Source organism: Lethenteron reissneri, chromosome 8 (assembly GCF_015708825.2).
Source record: "Lethenteron reissneri isolate LAM-NWPU_2019-01 chromosome 8, ASM1570882v1, whole genome shotgun sequence".
Taxonomy (NCBI): Eukaryota; Metazoa; Chordata; class Hyperoartia; order Petromyzontiformes; family Petromyzontidae; genus Lethenteron; species Lethenteron reissneri.
In genome coordinates this window covers 5,602,013-5,622,636 of record NC_083786.1, presented here as the reverse complement: position 1 = coordinate 5,622,636, position 20,624 = coordinate 5,602,013, and the positions used below count along the sequence as shown (strand labels likewise).

Genomic DNA, 20,624 nt, shown 5'->3' with positions numbered 1-20,624 from the left:
ACGTCACGCACCTAGGGGGGGTCAGACATTTGTGACGATGTGTGACGAGAGGGGGGGGGGTTGAGAAATGTGACGTCACATCAAAATGCGCAACTTTAAATAAATATAGAATTGTTATAACACTGATTGTTATAACAACACTACTACAACATCAGAGTGCAGCGCCACATTAAATAAATACGCACTACAATGACAATAGTTTAAAGCGATTTGAAACGTGTTTTTTTTTCAAAATGGAAATATGGTTTTGGCGGAGGGGGGGCAGAGCTTTGTGACGTCATATTTTAGGGGGGGGTCTGACTTTTTGTGACGAGGGGGAGGGGGTTCAAAAATCGTCCAAAATGGCGTGACGTCATTTATGGACGGCCCCTAAAACAAAAATCAAAATTGAGTCATCTGCAGGTAATTGAGCAATGGGGATGTTTGACTCAATGCCAGTTACATTTTATATTGAGCAAACACGTGTCCGCTTGCAGGCAGGTGATGCGTCACCTTTGTGCTGCAAAGGGGGTAGCTGCCATCAAGGGGTGGGGGGTCCCTCGGCTAACAGAAACAATCTGAAGCTGGACTTTGTGGCACGACTTGGGGCGATGATTGATTGTAAATGTTATGGATTTGCTCTCTAACACACAACCGGCGTTACTGTACTCGTGACGAATTGGCCACGTTGTTTACGTGATAAACCTTTCTAATTGGCTGTGTCGGGTGGTGGTGGGTTTAACGACACATTTATATATTTACGCGTTCTCACCCCCAAAAAACAACCTCTGTATTACACTGGTCAACAAAAAAATTTGTGGCCTGGATTTTTGCAGCTGTTTTAGACTAATTTCAGGGTGCTGATTCCAAATCTGAGATTTGCTCTCATTTTTATGCTATCGGCATACCCCATTTTAATTGATTTTACCCGAAATTAACTCTGTCACTTATGATTGCAAGTTGTTGCGAGTCAGTGACTGCTTTAGTGTTAAAATATGGTGCTGTATTTTTTAGGATAGTGTGTTTATAATATCATTTTATGTAGATATCCACATTTATTTAATATTTTTCTTCTGCAGTTTCAATTGAAAATGCAATATTTGATATCTCAAAAACCTGATGTGATAGTCAAAAACTGCTGCCAGATTTGGAATCAGCACCCCAAAATTACCTTCAAACCGTTGGAATACCTCATGCCAGAAAAAGTGTGTTGACCAGTGTTAGTGACAATTGACAAACCGCGCGGGGTGGAACGCGTGCACGCAGCGACCACGTGGGCCGGCGGTCAACGAGCGACGTGATGACGTCACCGCGCCGCTGCCTCCCAATGCAGTCCGCTCCGATTGGTCGGCATCACGCGACCCGACGCGCGCTAAACGTCGCTCGCCCATTGGTTCGACGTGCAAGCGAGGGGCGGGGCCGCGCCTCGCGACAGCCGCGCTCTGATTGGACGATTGAGCTGTAAACCCGCATTCCGATTGGTTGCGCCGCCTTTACATTTTCCACCTCGCTTGGGCGCAGCAGCCTCCGTCGCAGCGTGATGATTGGTCTAAGTCGGCGCACGCACGACAACACGCGGTTCCAATTGGCCCAGAGCTGGATGAGGGGGCGTGGTCTTGCCCCATCCGCTGTAGAGATTTCGAGGCGGGGTGAGGCCACGCGGGGACGCGCACAGCGGCCGGGCCCCGCTCGGCCTCCGGGACCCCGGGCCCCGTGCACCCCGCGCCCCCCGGGACCATCTACCCCGCGCTGCACCCCGTCCCCGGATCTCGCGACTCCCGGGCCTACGGGTCCGTCGGTCCCGGGGAGCGCGATGTCTTCCCCGGAGCAACAGCCCCCGGGCCATGGTGGTGGTGGTGGTGGCAGCAACGACGACGAGGAGGAAGGTGAAGGCTCTTTGGGTAGCCCCGTAGCGCCGCGCGGCAGTGGGGAAGAGAGTCACGGGACGGGGCAGGGACGGGGCTTGGAGCTTGGCCCCTGGGGCTCAGGGAGCTCTTGTCCGCGCTGTCAGCTCAAAACGCCCCGCGACGATGGGGGAAGACGGTCGCAAATGTTGCCGCCGCTGTTGTTGTTTTGTGTTGCAATGATTTGAGCCCCTTGGGAAAGAGCGGGCGGTCTGGTCTGGCCCTTCGTCGCTTTCACTTGCTCGTACAGCTGATCTCCGTTGCCTCTGGTTGCTGCTGCTGTTGTTATTGTCGGTGGTGCCGTGGTTGTTATCGTCGATGTTACTATTTTATCCCGACGTTGTTGTTGTTGGTCGCTAATTGCCAGAGGTGTGGACTCGAGTCATGTGACTTGGACTCGAGTCAGACTCGAGTCATGAATTTGATGACTTCAGACTCGACTTGGACTTGCATAACAATGACTTTGTCCCACCTCTGCTAATTGCAATAAATTCCAGCGATATTTCTGTAGAAACTGCCGCGGTTGACGTCAGCGCAAATCCGCGGTAATTGTGCCTGACGTGACACCCGCTTGCACTGGATGGGTGGCTCGAAACGCGGCTTCTCGCCCGTGGCGATTTGTGCGGTCGTCTGGAAAACGAGAGAGAGTTTACGTAACAAGGGAGAGAGAGAGAGAGACAGGAGGAGTTGCAGACCACGAGGAGTGCGAGCTCATTTTAATCTGGGTCGCAGTCCCCATCCACCCGGGCTGGATGGAGCCGCCTGGAGCTGCCGCGAGGGGTGCGTGGACATGGGCGATGATGCCCCCGGGGGATATCCGCCTTCAGGATCCCCCGTGAGCCGAGAGCTCTCGCCCTGGGCTTTATTATTGGGGCTGCCTGCTACCGGCACTGACCTACGCAAGTGTTTGTCGGGAGGTAGATTGCGTGGTCAGGGTTTGTAGCGTTTTTACGATCCTCCGTTTGACTGCTGCTGCTGCAACACGTGGGCAGGTACAGAATGTTGAGGGGTGGTCCAAGAGCGCTTCAGACATTCGACACGGATGTTAGCCTCGGGTGGGATTCGAACACAGATCCTTGAGATCATAGCGCGGTCTGCTTTAGAACCAGGTGATAACGCAGCGAAAGCAGAAGTTGTTTTGAAAGGGAGACTTTGGTTGGAACAAGTGACCAGGGGAAACGCGAGTTGATACATTGCTGCTCTCAAAACACTTCTGATGTCAGTTACAATTAGATTTTGTTATGTAGCCCCTAATAAATATGGATATTTAGGGGAAAGTGGCCAAAGCACGGGGCAGCTGAGTTCAGCGGGGCAACGCAGAAGCATTGGTCCCCCACGCTTCCTGCAGGCGTGGCAGCCACAGCGGCGATAACTCCAAGTGAATAGCCTGCAAATGAACCTCACAAAGTCGCTAGATGTCGCTACATTGACATAAAGTTGTCCAGCATTTCACGAGACGATTATCGAAGTATTAAAAGTAAGTAATCGGGTTCAGAATCTTTAATATACACCTGGAATCGCTTCTGAAGCTGCATACTGTCCTTGTCCTAGAAAGGTGTTGCATTTGTTGCCTTGACACAATTGTGTTGCTAAGCAAGTCCAGAAAGTCGATAAAACCTAGCAACAAAATCTCTAAATTGGCAACCCTGTCAGCGACTTCGTGGGCGTAATCTTATAAGCACCCATGCAGAGCCTTTGCCCTGTGTAGGTAGGACAGGTGTGTTTGGGTGAAGGGATGCTGGTTTGTGGTTCAGTGCACAGGACGTTAAGGCTTTTGCATTAACACCGGGGCTTGCAGCTCCGAGGGCCCTAATGGGAGTGACGTGGACAGGAGGAGGAGGCCTGGAGCACGTGCCATCGTCTGCCTCCATTCACGATGAAGACGTCATGGAGCAGATCCTGCTGGATGCGCAGCACGAGTCGGAGCGCAACAGTCCCCAGAGCCGCTCCCACAGCCACAGGTGGAGACTTCATCTCTCCATCCACATCCACGACTTTCTATTAACACGCACTCACTACTCAACATACACGCTGCGCTGTGCAGCGTACATTCACCCTATAGCGGCCTGGTAGCACTTGGCGTCACTCTCGCATTGACTATTGGTACACAATGGATACCGCTGTGCCACACATGCAGTTTTTCTATCCGGTGCCCATGCAAAACTTTAGATTTCTCTGCGCATTGCATCATGCCCCGAGAATGTGGTCGTGGAAGTGGTCCATGGTAGTGGGGCGGCTGTGGCATGCAGCTCCACGGGGGCGTCTCTGTCATTGGTTTGGCAGTACGATGCTGATGCCTGCCAAGCGGTCACCGTCAGCCAGGAGGTCTCTGGCAGTGCGGACTGTCCAGTGGGACTGTCCATGTGAGCTTAACACACCGGGTGCCGCAGAGCTGTGTTGTGTGTCTGAGGACCGTACATTATCTGGTGCAGCATATGAGTGGTTATAACTGTCCCATGTGAACTGAGGTCGTGTCTCCTCTGTGGGTTTTTAGCGCTTGCTGTCGCTACCTCTTTTTGTTTGCTTTTCGCACGTCTGTAGCCCCCAGAAGCCCCAGAGCCCGGTGTTCTTCAGCTGTGGCCCAGAGAGCAGCAACGCGGAGGAGACATTCCTAGGCGAAGGAGGCGGCGGAGTCTTCAGCTGTGGCTTGGAGAGCGGGGAGGCTCTAGGGACGCCCCCCCAGTCTGACGGAGGGAGTCGCCAGGTACAGCCCCAGGGCCACCGCTCTCTACTTAAGATCTCTTTGCTGTCACACTGTCTCGGGTAGATTCACGCTGTGTCTGAGCGACAGGTAGTGCAGGTTACCTTGGGCTAATATCTGCGGCTTTAAATTGGAAGGCACGCAAGTTCAGACCGTTCAATAGGAGATGACCTGTCATGGTGACCCATTGCTTGTCATGTTGGTTTCGCTCCAGCGTGTGCATGGCTGCAAATGCATGTGTGCATTTTTGTGTGTGTGATTGTTCGTGTGCAGTCGGATGAGGAGAGTGGCGACAGTGAGGCGGGAAGCAAGAGGAGTTCGGAATGGTCCAGCCGCCCTGAAAACTCCCCACCTAAGTGAGTCCATCACCGACCCATGCCACTGCCAGCTGGCGCTGTTTATGTTGTGTTCGTGTTTAATGTTGATGATTGCTGTGGCACGTCACTTCATATGCACAAATACATGTGTGGGTGTGTGCCTGATATATATAATGACAGCACTTGGAAATTACTCACCACAGTGTTTCTACTGTTGGGCAAAAACTGTATTTGCAAACACAGCCCCCGAACCATGCGCTTGCATAAGCATTTCATAGCCACGTGCATTAGTGGCCATGCCAACTTGCCCACTTGGCAATGCATGACAGGCGGCAACTGCTGAGCAAACAGGGACTTGGTGCTGAATACCTGGAGGCTGTGGTGCCTATAAGCAACTCATCCCACATGTTTGTTTTATTGAGGCAGATTTCCTTTTTCATTTCGTATCAAATCAGGCGATGCAGGGAGGTGTGGGGATGGGCTTTTGGCAGCTGCTACACAGCCTGCTGGTGTGTCAGGATTTACTTGGGTCTGTGTCGTGCATACCTGTGTCGTGTGTGCATGTGTTGGTGTCTGTACACTTGTGTGTGTTAGTGTGTCTGTATGTGCTGAATATTTGAACTGCTTCTGGGCCTCCCCTAGGTCAACTCAGCCATACATGAGTACCTGGTGTTGTGTGTAAACCTCAGCACTGGAGAGACAAAGGTGACCGAGTGCTGTGCTGGCCACCCATCCACTCGTGTGGTCCATGCCGGCCTTCATAGTTGCTCGCAAACAGAACTTTTCCCAACAGTCTGTTGAACGCTAAGAGGGGTCTTTGTGTATCCGTGCGCCTCTCAGAGAGCTGAAGCTGCATGCCTCGCATCGTGCAGCACGGACAAGCGTGCGGAAAAGCAGCGCCGTGAATAGCGGTGGCCTCTTCTCGTCGGAGGTGCTATGTGTCATCGTGCCATCCCTCCTCCTCTCCCACCTCCTCACCCTCGGCCTCGGGTGTGCACGCGCAATCTACACGCACACACGCACGTTCCACACGTGCACTGATGCATGGATCACCAGGGATTAATTTATCACTGAATATTCTCTGGGTTACTGGTAGATTGGAGTAGGTGGCACATGGCCAGTAGCCACAGCCATAGGGAGAGGTCTACTGAATTTTGCCTGTGCGGTGCAGAAATATTTTCCGGTTGCTGCCCCAGACAGACCCGACTGATATTAAGCACTGGGTGTCACACATGGATTCATCAGCCATATTTGCCAAACGCATGCTTCACCAACAGCTGCCTGCAGCTTTGTGATTTGGTCAGAGGCATGCCCGGTTTTGGCAGATTGTAATCGAAGATAGAAGACTGCTGCAAAACGCATATAACTCTCAAACAAACCACACCCCAGATGGCTCTAAATGTAACCAGACTTGGTGTGGCTTTCAATCGAAAGTGCTTTCCAAAACTCTGCAGATGGGCAGGTGGTGTGCATGTGAATGTGCACGTATGTTTGTCGCTTTTTAAAACGTCATCTCGTGTCTCCTGCAGGATCTACATCGGCAAGCGACTCGCCGCCTCTTCCCACAGCTCCTTGTAAAAGAAGGCACTTAACTCTTATTCACTTTTTAAACACAATTGTTAAAAATCTAAAGCTAAAAAAAACCTTGTAATTGATTGAAAATAAAAACAATCCTTAGAAGTAAAAGTTAAGTTTTACACTAAGCTGAGCACTCTCCCATGTTTGTGTTACTTGCGAGACGTCGAAAAGTACTTTAGTGCATGTTATAAAATATGCTTGTATGCCACTGTGAAATCATACGTAGTGCTGTAAAGGATGAGTCGTGTATATTGAAAAGTCATTGTTATCTTAAGCATTGTGCCTTCCAGTTCCTTATTTTGTTACATTCTGTAGATCACAATACACTGAATACAGTACAGTATTGTAATTTGTTGACATGCTTTCATCTATCCATGATTAAACGTTCCCCATAGCTGAGCACTATTCGACTGACCTGGCTTTGAGTGTGACCCGTATTTCGGTCAATGTGTGTGCGTCATTCCCCCCCCTCACCTCTGGGATGTTTGGACACTGTGTACCTTGCCCATGGGCGGTCTTCGAATTTTGTTTAGCGTCGAGTTGATCAGCAATGTTTATATGCTGCTCATTAAAGTTGGTGAGTGAGCCATTGGATGGCTTCAGGAGTGGCCTGATAAATATCTGAAATGCTGCCAGCAAATTATTGAAGTGGACAGTGATGTACTGTACTGCTGTCCGTGGGTTGAGGTTGGTGACTGCGGTTGCATTACGGGCTATTCTTAGTTGCTGATCGTATTGGGGCATCGAGAGTTCTGAGGACCGGGCAGTTTTAAGTGCGCCCCCATCACCCACCATTCCGTGTCTACCAATCAAATTGTGTCCGCGCCAACTGAAGTTAAAATTCACGTGCTCTCTGCTCATCACCATGCACGTGTGGAGCCCGTTAGTTAACCTACTGCTGATGAGGGCCTCCCCATACCGTGCGGGTCTTGAGGGTGAGTTGTTCGTACCGTGCTCTCAGCAACGCTGGTCAGCTGCGTGTTGGTGAAGGCGTGAGAGCAGAATACCATACGTGCCATAGTTGTTGCACTGCCCTCTGCCGACAATAAATGGGTATAGCTAGAGAGGTTGAGGCTATGGGGGAGACTCGTTAGAAACAGGAGCTGAAGAATACTCTACAAGGAGCGGTGCTCATATCCGAGCTCCCAAGGGCGACTTCTGTTATGACTGATACACATGGGGCTATCAGGTGAAGCGTTGGCGTAGTGGTGAACGCGCAGTGCTCTAAACCCTGCCGTATGAGTTAGATACCCCGCCACGGCCAACATAGGTGAGTGATATCCAAACCGATCTTCAGACACGCCGTTTCACCAATTCGCGCTGACAATCGTGGCAAAGTGTATGGTCAAACATGCTCTATGCCCGCCGCAACGTTGGTGATTGGGGGGGGGGTGCTTCGCTAAGCAGTGTTAACGAGCTGTACGTGACATGCATGGCCCAACATTGTTGGGATGGTGTCTCTTGAGCAACCAGTGACAGCATACACTCCACCATCAGGGTTACACCTACACCACGTATGCTGTATCATGCCTTATGCATGGACGCGTCTCCTCAACTGCGGGTCCCACGAGCCCCACGCGAGAGGCAGAAAACCCAAGAATCCCAGAGCTCGCCGTCGCTTCCGGGGTCCGTAGCAGCAACCACGTGGAGGGGGCAGGGGACCGCAGTGCTGCGGGGCTGGTGAGGGTCGTGGCGGTGAGGAAGGGGGCTGGTGAGAACCGTGGCGGTGAGGACCCTGGGAAGTGTGGGTTGAGTAAGGACTGTAAGTGACACTGGAGCCTGAAGAGTGAGGACTGGTTGACGAGGGAAACTGCAGTGAAGACTGCAGCAGAGTGGCGGGGAGTGTGAAGACGGTGGCGAACGGTGGCGACTGTATTGACACGGGGGTTGTGGTGAGGGTTGTAATGAGGACTGTATTGACACGGGGGTTGTGGTGAGGGTTGTAGTGAGGACTGTATTGACACGGGGGCTGTGGTGAGGGTTGTAATGAGGACTGTATTGACACGGGGGTTGTGGTGAGGGTTGTAATGAGGACTGTATTGACACGGGGGCTGTGGTGAGGGTTGTAATGAGGACTGTATTGACACGGGGGCTGTGGTGAGGGTTGTAGTGAGGACTGTATTGACACGGGGGCTGTGGTGAGGATGGTAATGAGGACTGTATTGACACGGGGGTTGTGGTGAGGGTTGTAGTGAGGACTGTATTGACACGGGGGTTGTGGTGAGGATGGTAATGAGGACTGTATTGACACGGGGGTTGTGGTGAGGGTTGTAATGACGACTGTATTGACACGGGGGTTGTGGTGAGGGTTGTAATGACGACTGTATTGACACGGGGGCTGTGGTGAGGGTTGTAGTGAGGACTGTATTGACACGGGGGTTGTGGTGAGGGTTGTAGTGAGGACTGTATTGACACGGGGGTTGTGGTGAGGGTTGTAGTGAGGACTGTATTGACACGGGGGCTGTGGTGAGGGTTGTAATGAAGACTGTATTGACACGAGAACTGTAGTGAGCATTGTAGATCCATGGGGACGACCACCACGGTATAACTCCCTTCACTTTTCTGTAAGTCAGAGGTCACTGTCCGCGTCGCTTCACCGTGGCCGGGGGCCCATGCGCCGGGCTGGGATCGAAGAAGGATCGGGGGAAAGCCGATCCAATGGAGCCGGTGCAGCTGCAGAAGAGGCAGCGTGAGGAGGGAGGCGACACCCAGCACGGCCCGGACTCGGTGAGGCTCTCTCACCCCTGCCCTGCCCTCTTACCCTCTCCACCTCTCCTCCTCGCCTCCCCCTCCGTGCTCGCTTCTCCTCCCTGGCCGAGCCAAGGTGACACGGTGCGACCTTCTTCTTGTTGTTGTTGGCCCCTTCCCTGCGGTGCAGAAGCGGCTGTGTCGGGGCTGCACCTCGGCGCAATTCCCCACCTCCCTCCCGCAAGGCTGGCCCGGGCAGCTCACGCAGACCGACACGCGGGCCTCCGGCCGGCCCGAGCCCATGCAGGTATTGGAGGGGGGCCACGAACCGTGGAGGTACAGACTAGAGGTGGTAAGGGGGGTGGGGGGCATGGAGGTATGTGCCAGGGGATACAGGCGTCATGGGGCGATGGACATGCGATGCTATGGAATAGGCATGGGGGTTCTGCTCCCCTAATGCCCACCGCTTCTGTTTAAGAGGCAGTTCAGTACAATGGCTGGGGAGGCACTCAAGTTCCAAGGAAACAAAGTCACCACAGACAATCTCTTTGATGCAACCACACCACCCCATCGCTTCTTTCTGCGAGATTTTACAGAAGTAAAAAATCACACATCCGTTTTTTCCGTCTCGTCCTACTCACGGACCGTTATACTGCGGTAATCGATCTGGGCGACAACCGAATTAGGCTGTGCCCCTCGCAGTGTTACTATTTACAGGGAGCACAAGCCATGGCACTCTGCGGTCATTGCATATCCCATCTATAGTATCGTGGAGTCTCTAGTTGTTGTCGTTGTTGCAGATGGAACCCGGGGTCCTGGGATCAACGCCGCAAGTCTGCCCACGTTGTCTGGCCGGGGAGTCGGTAAGAGCAGATTTAGTCTCGGCTTGATCGTGCTGTTATCCTTGGATGCTCTCGCACTCTCATTCTTGCCTTGCTACTAATACAGGTGACAATATGCTACTGATGCAGTTACTTCAATGCATGCGATTTTCTAATTTTTCCACAACAATGCGATTAGTGCCAAAATCTAGTGATTTTTTCTGCACATGAACCTCCCTTGATATTTAATGGAGTAACAGCTTAATCTGTAAAATTAGCCGAGACATCTGGCAGCAGTCATCAGCCTCAGCCACGTCTGAGTGATCAAGAGCCATCTACATCCAAAGAAGTATGGCACCGGGATGAGGTCAGAGATTTGAGTGAGTCCAAAAAGGTATTATGGATCTTGTATTAGTTTGCTATGTATAATACTTGGAAAATAGTGTAACAACATTGTATGACTTTATCAGGGTAATCTATAGACTTGTAAGTTGTCCGCACTGTCTACCTGTATTATTCCACGTATCTGACCCATATGCGTGTCCCCCCAGGGCCACATAAATCACATGGGGAGTTCGTGACGCGGGGCCTCAAGGGGCAACTCCACGGGCCCAGCCGGGGCCGCCCTCCCAGCCGCTGGGGCCCTTTAATAGAGATTATTTTTGCTGTAATTGTTTACGGATTAGGAATTTTATCTCAGGTTGAGAGGTGTCTCGCTGCACTTATCATGCACGATGAATACAGCAAAGCTGTCATAGCCAGCTAGGCTGGCACAACACCTTGCTGATAAAACCCATCATGGAATGTTTTAACAAAATATTGCTGTAATATTTTTACACGTCATTTTTATATCCACACTTTGTAATACAGGCGAATGGGTGACGTGTTTCACTGTGTCCTCATTCTTGTTATTTCACAGTGTGCGATTCTGATTTATATCCTGACTATGGCTGAGTTTATTAAAAAAAATTGTATTCAAATCTTCAATTTGTTTATGGCTGGATGGATAGCAACTTATATGTCTCTGTCCAGATTAGTCAGCCAGGAAATGGCTGCAGTTGATGTGCGGTTGAATGCTTCAATGTGGTTGATGGTCTGGTGGATGCATCAATAATTGCATACTGGGCAATTATGGATAGACGGACCTGCCATGGGGTGTGCAGGACCGTTTTAAGTAAACCATTTTGAGCGAGATTAAATCCCACAGATTCTTCATTTGGATCGGTCATCAGATGCTTTTTCACGATAACCGTGTTCACTCATATCTGTCACCATTTCTCTGAAGATACTAAAGCCTGGTTTTATAATCGTATATTTATGAAATCATTTGTTTATTGAGGTAAACCATGTTTGGATAATCGTTTGGACAGAATTTTTTATTATCACCTTGTAAAAAGTATCCCACTCAAGATCAGGAAAAATATTTACACCTCTATCCTTCACACGAACTGATCTTAGCAAAAATATATTTTGCATTTAACTGGAGTATGTCCCCTACTTCTCAGAGGAAACCCAGTGTCTGTTATTTTATGACGTTTAATCGCGTGGAGCTTACTTGAGGCGTGCTGGAGAGGAGGCCAAAGGTTGTAACACGCTGTTGGCCCTCATCAAAGTCCCTGTGGGGACGTGGCCCCGTGCTCCGTGAACCACGCACCCGGACGTACAGAGGCCCGGTCACCAGAATGGAGACAGCTCCACCCACACAACGCTGGAGTGGGGTCTCATGCCGTCCGCATGCGGTCTTCCATGTCAGGCCACACGAAAGGCATTTCTTCCCCCAAGCTTTCACCACGCACTACTGTGGGCAGCATCAGGAGTTGAAGTGAAGATTATCACCTGGTGTCTAAACAAATCTGTAGTCTGGTTCATCCTGACTAAACGTGGATTAGGTCATCATTGGGATGAACGAGACTAGATATTAGGGTGTGTACCAGGCAAGGTCCGCCACTCCCAACGCCTGAAGATGCCCACAGTAGTGTGTATTGGCGAAATCTTGAGAGAAGAAATGCTCAATGCGCGGACCAACACGAAAAACAACTTGGATTCCAGTGGCTGTGAAAACCTGCGTATGAGAGCTGCCATCCCTCCCAATACCGGCTGCATTGACATGCGGCATACCGAGCGGATTCTGCTTGCGCTGTTTCAGACACGCTGCTGCCGCTGTTGCCTATTGGTTTGGGGGCCCATGGGACACGCGCAACTTATTTGATCATGTTTGGCTACAACGGTACGTTTGGGGTAAAAGATAAAATATGGGTTGGTGATGGGGTTGGCAACGGGGATAAACTTGGGGTCAGATATGGGTTAACGATAGGGCTGGGGCTCGAAAAATGACGATTACAGTTGAGTTTAGGGTTGGGGTGAGGGTTAGAGAATTAGGGTTATGGTTAAACACAGCCTACAACACTAATTTTCATAGCAGCAGTGCTTCGCAAGAACCACATGTTCAAACCTAGTTGCTTCATAATGTACTCACTAGAATGATGACCGATTCGTTTTAAAGGATTATTACATAATTCACTGTAATTTGCCATATTAATTATTCAATGCCACTAATGTTTCACCACCACGCACGGGTTCCAGTTTCTGGCATTCATCGCGTTAACTGGCAGCGGGGGGGGGGGGGGGGATCTACCCCCCTGGAGCTGAGCTTGAGTGGCACAGCGTCAGAAGACTTTAGTCATGGCCAGTGCCATCACAAGCTCGGGCTGCACCTAGCAGTGGATAGTGCCCTTCATGCTCACCAAATAAGCGGACAGAGCCCTCCGTGCTCACTACAAGCAGTGGATTAGAGCCCCTCCATGCTCACCACTCGCAGTGGATTAGAGCCCTCTGTGCTCACCACTAGCAGTGGATTAGATCCCCTCGGTGCTCACCACTAGCAGTGGATTAGAGCCCCTCCGTGCTCACCACTAGCAGTGGATTAGAGCCCCTCCGTGCTCACCACTAGCAGTGGATTAGAGCCCCTCCGTGCTCACCACTAGCAGTGGATTAGAGCCCCTCCGTGCTCACCACTAGCAGTGGATTAGAGCCCCTCTGTGCTCACCACTAGCAGTGGATTAGAGCCCCTCCGTGCTCACCACTAGCAGTGGATTAGAGCCCCTCGGTGCTCACCACTAGCAGTGGATTAGAGCCCCTCCGTGCTCACCACTATCAGTGGATTAGATCCCCTCCGTGCTCACCACTCGCAGTGGATTAGAGCCCCTCGGTGCTCACCACTAGCAGTGGATTAGATCCCCTCGGTGCTCACCACTATCAGTGGATTAGAGCCCTCCGTGCTCACCACTATCAGTGGATTAGATCCCCTCGGTGCTCACCACTATCAGTGGATTAGAGCCCTCGGTGCTCACCACTATCAGTGGATTAGATCCCCTCGGTGCTCACCACTAGCAGTGGATTAGATCCCCTCCGTGCTCACCACTATCAGTGGATTAGAGCCCTCGGTGCTCACCACTATCAGTGGATTAGAGCCCCTCGGTGCTCACCACTAGCAGTGGATTAGAGCCCCTCCGTGCTCACCACTAGCAGTGGATTAGAGCCCCTCTGTGCTCACCACTAGCAGTGGCACGAGTCCACATCCACCCCCGGGGGAGGAACACGTGGCAGACGTCACCGCGCATGCGCACCTCCCCGAGCCCTGCTTTTGTATTTGGTAGCCCGGGACGGACGAGCCTGCGGCGCGATTGGCTGCGCGCCTCGCCGCGTGGGCGGCGCTACGGCCCGTGCGGCCAATGGGAGCGCGCAGCCGTGTGGTGGCGCCGGTGCGCACTGGGAAATTGAGTGCGAGCCTGAGGCCCGACGAGACGAGACGGAGGAGGACATGGCGCTCCCCGGCTACAGGCAGCGTGAGTCGGGCACCGCTCCTCCCAGTGGTGGGGGGTACCCCTTCGGTGTCCTGGGGGGTTTCCCCATCGGTCCCAGAGGCTGAAAGCCTCCGAGTGGTGTCCGGGGAGTCTCGGGGTCCAGATCTCCCCCAGCGGAGTTCCCTCTTAGCAGGGAACCCCTGGGATCGATAACATCCCTCCACCTAGCAGAGCTCCCCGGGGTCTCGGGTCTCGTCCTGCGGGGTTCCTCGAGGCCAGAGGTCTGCCCTGTCTTTCCAGAAATGCGTAGGTTGTCACCCTCCCCACATCCCCAGTGTTCCCTCCCAGGGGGACCCCGCGATTCCTGCCTTCATCTCCTAGAGAACCCTGAAACAGCTGCCCCCTCCTGCTGGGGCCCCCTTACCGGGGTTCCACATCCTTAGGGGGGCCCTATGCCCCCTGGCAACTCTGCGCCTGTCTCCTGCCCCTGCTCACGCGTTGTTGTTTAACTTGCCATGCGTTAGATTTTAAGGGACTAACCCTGCCTGGGGTTCGAACCGCGCGTTTCGTGCTCCGAAGTCCGGTGCGGTGGGCGGTGGTGGTTGCCGCCAATGAAGAGCAGTGGTCGGGGTCAAATAGCCAAACGGTCATCGCGGTCAACCAGTCTTGGTCAGCATGGTCCAGTCTTGGTCATTCGGCTGAGTCCGGAGAATCCAGACCATTGAGCCTGGTGAGCATGGTATGGTTGGTGAACCCACCTTGGCCGGCGATTCTGAAATTGCGGGCTGGTTTCCTCTTGACCACTGTGTTTTTTTTTGCCAAATGTAGCAGGATTTGCATTTAAAATATTGGGCAAATTTTCCATCCTATCAGGACCATGTGGATTACAAGTATTATTTGGGCTTTGTGAGGCTTTCTTGGACACTGAAATAAATTAATCCAGCTTATTGAGCAGTGGTTAACTGCTGACGTTGATCTTGGAGGGGGTATTGCTGATGCAAGGCGGCATCGCGTCTGTTCATTACCTACAACATCTCCCCTGCTCTCTTCTGCGTGGACCAGAATTTACTAGAAGGGATCTCGAAGGTAGCTTTGCGAAATCTGCCATGTTCTAACATGAAGCGTTGCAATGCTCTGTGAGACATCCCAATGGATACTTGATATCAATACATGCCAGTAGCAGAGTGTGGATAACATTGTAGCAACATTTTTTAAAACAAATACTTGTTCTGACGCGTCTTGCGGTGTCTGAGCATCTTCAGTTAATAACGAGCACGGGTTCTTTGCAGCTCCAAAGCGGCGTCAGCGCGGTGGGGCCCAAGGCCCTGACCAGGGAGACCCCAACCAGCTGTTTGATGACACCAGCTTCGGAGTGGGGCCCCCTGGCGGCGGCATGGCAGCGGGCCCAGGAGGAGGGGTCTACGGAGAGAGTCCGGGATCTGCCTTCCATGTGCCAGGCTTCCTCAACGACCCCATGGCAAACCCCATGACCAACATGGCCATGGCCTACGGCTCCACGCTTGCCAATCAAGGCAAGGAGGCCGTCGAGAAAAACGTGAGTCGCCTGGCAGGACATGGGAGGCGGGTTGAGCTTCATGCGGCCACTGGGTTGAATACCCCTTTTACACGAACACGTCCGAGCAAAGCAAGTGTGTGGTCCTCCAGTATGGTGGTTTCCATTGGCTATTCTCTGCTGAACCTGAACCAAATTATAAGCTGTTCCTCACAAGACATCTGAATCTGCCTTGGAGCCAAGCAGGGCAAGGGCCTGGGTGAATGATTCCTACATTGCATCTGACATTAGTCGGTACACTCAAGGGAGAGTGCCACTGCATCATCTATATCCATCTCGTCTCATGGTGTGTGACGTCAGCGGCACGGCTCCGCTTCTGCAGTGGAAAAACTAATTGGTGCCTCCTGAGCTGCGCCGGTTTGACTCGGCACGGCCCCAGTACGGCTCTGTTGTACGGGGGAGAAGATGTATAAGTTTGTGGTGGAGCAGTGCTAGGCGGTCGGCCTTCCTGGAAACCACGTCGAAGTGAAACGGCATCTGTTGTTTTGCGCTCCAGATTGACAGGTTCTTCTCGGTGAAGAAACTCAAGTATTACTTCGCGGTGGACACTGTGTACGTGGGGAAGAAGCTGGGCATCCTGCTGTTCCCTTACACACACCAGGTGAGGGCGACCGTTGCGCCTTTTCGGTTTCACCAGCGCCTGTTCCAGTCAAGCCCGTGCCAAAGGCAGAGATGGCGTCGATGGCGTCGATGGCGTCGATGGCGTCGATGACAGCGGATAAGTACTTACGGCAACATCTGTTTCACAGAACTGGGAGATGCGCTATCAACAGGACGCGCCCGTGGCCCCGCGTGTTGACCTTAATGCGCCCGACCTCTACATCCCATGTGAGCGGCACAGGGACATCGATACACTGTCAACACACCTCTTAACCATCACGTCCCCTGGATGTCTTCACAGATCACATCTATGCTGTCACACCTCTGACATGTTCATACATACGACTTCACCATCAGTCAAATTTTCACAACTGTATTTGCAGCAGCACTTACAGAGGTAGAGGGAACATTTTTACTTGTGTTGTAAAAATATAATGGCATTAAGGTTAAATTAATTTCACCTGTTTCTGTCTCTAGCCATGGCGTTCATAACCTACCTCCTGGTCACCGGAGTGGCTCTTGGCACCCAAAACCGGTACGGACTGTGTGTACCTGGCAGAGTTTACCTTTGGCTGCACCTAAAGTTGTGTCTGCAGCTGCAGCCAGTTGTTTAATTATATGTGAACGAAGTGTTTTATTTTCGTCAATCATCAAGCATTACGACAACTCTCACCAAAGACCAAAGTGTGACTGACTATGATGAGACATAATTTAACGTGCCTGAATGTCTACAGGCTGCAGCGCATGAAGGAAGCCCAAACATGGTGTTTGGCTGTGTATGTTTTTAAAGATTTACTAAGTTCACTGATTGGCTGACCTCATAATATGGAAGGGGGGGGGGGGGATAGTATGCTCTTCGCACCAATATTTAATAACTAATTGTGGACTAAATCGTGCTTTAGTCAACTATACCTAAGAGAATGATTGGTCTGAAAGGAACAGATCAATCATTGACTAAATATCCACAGGTCATCATCAACTAGGCAGACTATGACCAACTTAAAAAAAGTGGTTAAGGTTAAATTGCAGCCCTGAAATTACTTTCTTACGCCACTGAGCGCGAAAGGGCTTCTGCGAGGGGTAGCTCGAGAGCTGTAGAGAGTGCCTCTCATGGGTATTTGGCCTCCTCTTCCACTCTGTAATTGCTGGGTGTACGCCATGGCCACACAGGTTCTCGCCGGAGCAGCTGGGCATGCAGGCGAGCTCGGCGCTCGTGTGGCTTATCATGGAGACCCTGGCGGTGCTGCTCAGCCTCTACCTCATCACCGTGCGCACTGACCTCACCACCTTCGACATCGTCGCCTTCGCCGGATACAAATACGTCGGGTTCGGACCCCTCACCCCCCCCTTTTGCCCCTACACCCTGACTCCCTTTCTCCCCCCCACACCATTTCTTATACACCCACCGCACGATTTCTCACGCTTGAGCAAAATGTCAGACATCATGCCGAAAACAATTTGATACGACCCAAAAGGTATCAGCCATGCAACAAAACGACGACAACCTACGTAGTAATATTACCTGGCGGAATGTTGTCTTTAATGAGAAAGACGTTCAACATACATTGACACGTGTGTAAACATCAGCGCAAGGAAACATCCAATCATGTGCTGCGTTGGCTTTAATAGCTCACGAACAGGACTTGCCGCAACAGTCCGTGTATGCTACACTGGGGATCGTTATCTTTGTTGCTGTGTGGCTGGGTGGTTACAGGATGATCGTGAGCTTGCTGGCCGGGTTGCTGTTCGGGGGCAACGCCTACTACATGGTGCTCGCATGGTGCTCCTGCGCCAGCTTCTTCTTCACTGTCAGTCCCGCATTCTGTTTTAAATAAAATTGCCATCACCGCATTATTGATCGTACTTTAAAATGTGTTAGACATCGACTGTAGCATACGATGACTGTTTTTTTCCCCAAACCACTGCTGTGTCAGATCCGGACGCTGCGGCTGAAGATCCTGGCCGACATGTCTGCAGACAGCAGCATCGTGCGGAGCAGCAAAAACCAACTGCGCATGTACCTCACCTTCTCCATTGCTGCCCTGCAGCCCGCCCTCATGTACTGGCTCTCCTTCCACTTGCTGCGATAAGGCCCCATGCCCCACCCCTGCCACCAGCTGCTATAGGGGCCCCTAGCTCTGACGTTAGCACCTGCTGCAATAGTGCCACGAGTCGGAGCCGTACCAACTGTTGCAAATGGGTCCCTAATCCAAACATTGGCTCCCGTAGCCCCAGCTGCCCAGGCCATTTGGTGTTTTCCCTCGTATCCTGCCCTCTGCCGCCTGCACGTGGCTCCAATTACCTTTTTTTTTTGTGGCCACTCCTGAACTGCTTACCTCTACAAACTGCTGATTGGGTTGGCCGTTGTGACCCGATTGGCTTGGCCATTGTGACCCACTTGGCCCTGAACACACTCCAGCCTCCACCATTCTGATGCCACTCATTCTTCCCTCCTTCGGCCGAGCTGTCCCTCAGCCTGTGGCTGCATACATTAGACTGGTGAATGTCAGCATTCCGCCTTGGCTGAGCAGCCCCTCCTAGGTCCTGTCTCGTAAGCGGAACAGGAAGCCAGCAATCCGCAGTAGTGAAGAGACCTCGTTTGGTACTGCAGGATGGACTCCCAGAGCGGGCTGGTGAGCGGGCTGGTGAGGGGGCTTCACTGCGCATCGGCAAAGTCCATGGCTGCTACGCATAAAAAAAAAAATTCTTGCATAGTACCAAGCCAAACTGAAAATGTATTGTAATTGGACCATTATTTACTTTAATTACTTTGTGTCGAAATATGCCTTTTTTTATATCTGTCCGCTTAATTCGGCGAACAAAAGTCACAACGATCGATTCCTGCGTCTGCAGGCGTGGAACTAAAGGGAGTGCAAACCCATGGGGTTCCCAAGCTGGAGGTGTAGGCCGCTGGGAGGACAGGAAGGATGGCCCCCCTGGGCTGGGGAGCAGGAATCCCTTAACTAATCCCTCCCGGTCAAGGCAATCATAAGTTCTCCCTGCCCCATCCGTGTGTAATCTTCGGCGATAGTGGCGCACGTGCGTCCTGTCCGTGAGCCCGTGACACTAGTTCTGTTAGTTTTATTCGCACGTCATTTGCAGTGGCTCGGCACAGTACTTGATATGGCCTCGCTTCCAGCTGCTCCTTTGGACTCGGGCTGGAGTGACGAGCAGGACTCCACTGACTTGAGTCTTGGCGTGGTTGAGCCTCGTCCTAACCCAACGTAGTTGTGAGGGTGTGGATTTTCCCAAGGAGGCTTCTACAGTAGCTACCATGAGCTGGGAGCGAAAGAGGAACTGGTACGAGGGGCCATGGGTGGAATGGCGCTGCGTTCTCCGGCCGCGCCCCACTTCGCGGTTATATTTGTTGAGCCAAGCATCCTCCGCAAGACCTGTGTCCGTGCTGAGACGGCCCGGGCTCCATGTTGATGCGGATGTGGTGGAGTGGGGCCTCCGTGGGGCCAGTGGTTGTCAGCAGCTCGAGTGATGCGTGCTGTCTGCGTTGTGTCAAGGAATTAAACTTTGTTCTTGATCTCTGCACACGCGAACGTTTTATGTCTACGTACAAGCGACTTCCGAGTTCTGTTCCTGTAACTGGTGCAGTAAACTCAACACCTTCATCAATAAGGCTGCTTTAAGGGAAACTATGCATCTGTTATATATTTTGGATATTTTATAATGTTTTGGTTGTTTGTGCTTTTGCACCACTGTCAACGCAGTTTCAACAAATAATGTGCTTAGTCTTGAGTTAATGTACAGTCTCAAGTCTTCTCCTTCGAGAGGGGGACTCGGCTGGTGTCCACTGAATGGCTCATGGGAAGAGGCTTGTGGTGACACCTGGGGGATGGTGGCTACATTGCGGCACCCGCGCCGATCTCACGATAAATATTGTGAGACTTTCAGTGATGTGGATGTCAAACTAAGAGTATAAAGCCTCTCTTTAAGTCGGACCAATTGTGGGAGAAGGAGGTGGGGCTTTCCCGTCATGGGGATGTCCGACAATCTGCAAATAAATAACAAGAGTTTATGAAATGTGAGTGGCGTCCATGGTCTCATGGTTTGTGCCGTAGTTTTACAAATTCCCCACAGAAGGTGCGTTTCTTCGGGCGGCGTTGTAAGGGAGGAGCAGCTACGAGAGGCGCTACTGTAACTACAGACGATGCAACTGGAGACGCAAACATGGATGCACGCTTTATTGAATTGTTCTAATAAACATCTGATGGTCATGTCCCTCTACACGTTCGTTACATTTCTAGTTTCAAAATGAACAGCCATGCCTCTGTAACAGCAGTGAGGGCAGTAAACGCCTGTACCCTGGTGGTGATGCTGTTCATTGACATCGCGTTGAAACACTCGGACCTTAGGTTGGCACAGGACCCATCTTCCTTAGCCTTTCCCACAGTTTGCCGTCTCTCCATGTCTCCTGCCCTCTGGGTCTCTCTCCGTGTCTCGATATCTTTACTCGTCTGTCTCGAGGACCCCTCCACTCCCCACTTGCGCAGAGCTTCACTTAATGTCACATGGGAGGCTGCGGTGACCTCAGCCGAGTCTGACTCATGTTGGGTTAGAGCTGTGAAGAGGATGGGTTACTTTTTGGGTGCAGGTCAAACTCCCTTGACCCTCAAGACCGACACAACCCTGACCTGACCCTAGAGGCAGG

At 51.9% G+C, this 20,624-nt stretch overlaps 3 protein-coding genes across 3 annotated transcripts; all 3 read left to right on the top strand.

The window, feature by feature from the left end:
- Positions 1 to 1,616: 1,616 nt before the first annotated feature.
- On the top strand, positions 1,617 to 6,878 carry LOC133360530 (BCL2/adenovirus E1B 19 kDa protein-interacting protein 3-like). Its single transcript, XM_061579318.1, has 6 exons — positions 1,617 to 1,865; positions 3,715 to 3,844; positions 4,425 to 4,587; positions 4,858 to 4,940; positions 5,742 to 5,891; positions 6,431 to 6,878. Exons 1-6 carry the CDS (start codon positions 1,793 to 1,795, stop codon positions 6,477 to 6,479), a joined length of 648 nt encoding a protein of 215 aa, XP_061435302.1. The 5' UTR covers positions 1,617 to 1,792; the 3' UTR covers positions 6,480 to 6,878.
- An 849-nt stretch (positions 6,879 to 7,727) lies between these two features.
- On the top strand, positions 7,728 to 10,975 carry C8H10orf143 (chromosome 8 C10orf143 homolog). Its single transcript, XM_061579471.1, has 5 exons — positions 7,728 to 7,749; positions 9,049 to 9,206; positions 9,358 to 9,474; positions 9,968 to 10,030; positions 10,540 to 10,975. Exons 2-5 carry the CDS (start codon positions 9,138 to 9,140, stop codon positions 10,567 to 10,569), a joined length of 279 nt encoding a protein of 92 aa, XP_061435455.1. The 5' UTR covers positions 7,728 to 7,749; positions 9,049 to 9,137; the 3' UTR covers positions 10,570 to 10,975.
- Positions 10,976 to 13,705: 2,730 nt separating this feature from the next.
- Positions 13,706 to 20,001, top strand: LOC133360521 (protein YIF1B-B-like). Its single transcript, XM_061579305.1, has 8 exons — positions 13,706 to 13,833; positions 15,081 to 15,346; positions 15,861 to 15,965; positions 16,114 to 16,192; positions 16,442 to 16,499; positions 17,135 to 17,290; positions 17,679 to 17,772; positions 17,899 to 20,001. Exons 1-8 carry the CDS (start codon positions 13,809 to 13,811, stop codon positions 18,052 to 18,054), a joined length of 939 nt encoding a protein of 312 aa, XP_061435289.1. The 5' UTR covers positions 13,706 to 13,808; the 3' UTR covers positions 18,055 to 20,001.
- Positions 20,002 to 20,624: the final 623 nt, after the last annotated feature.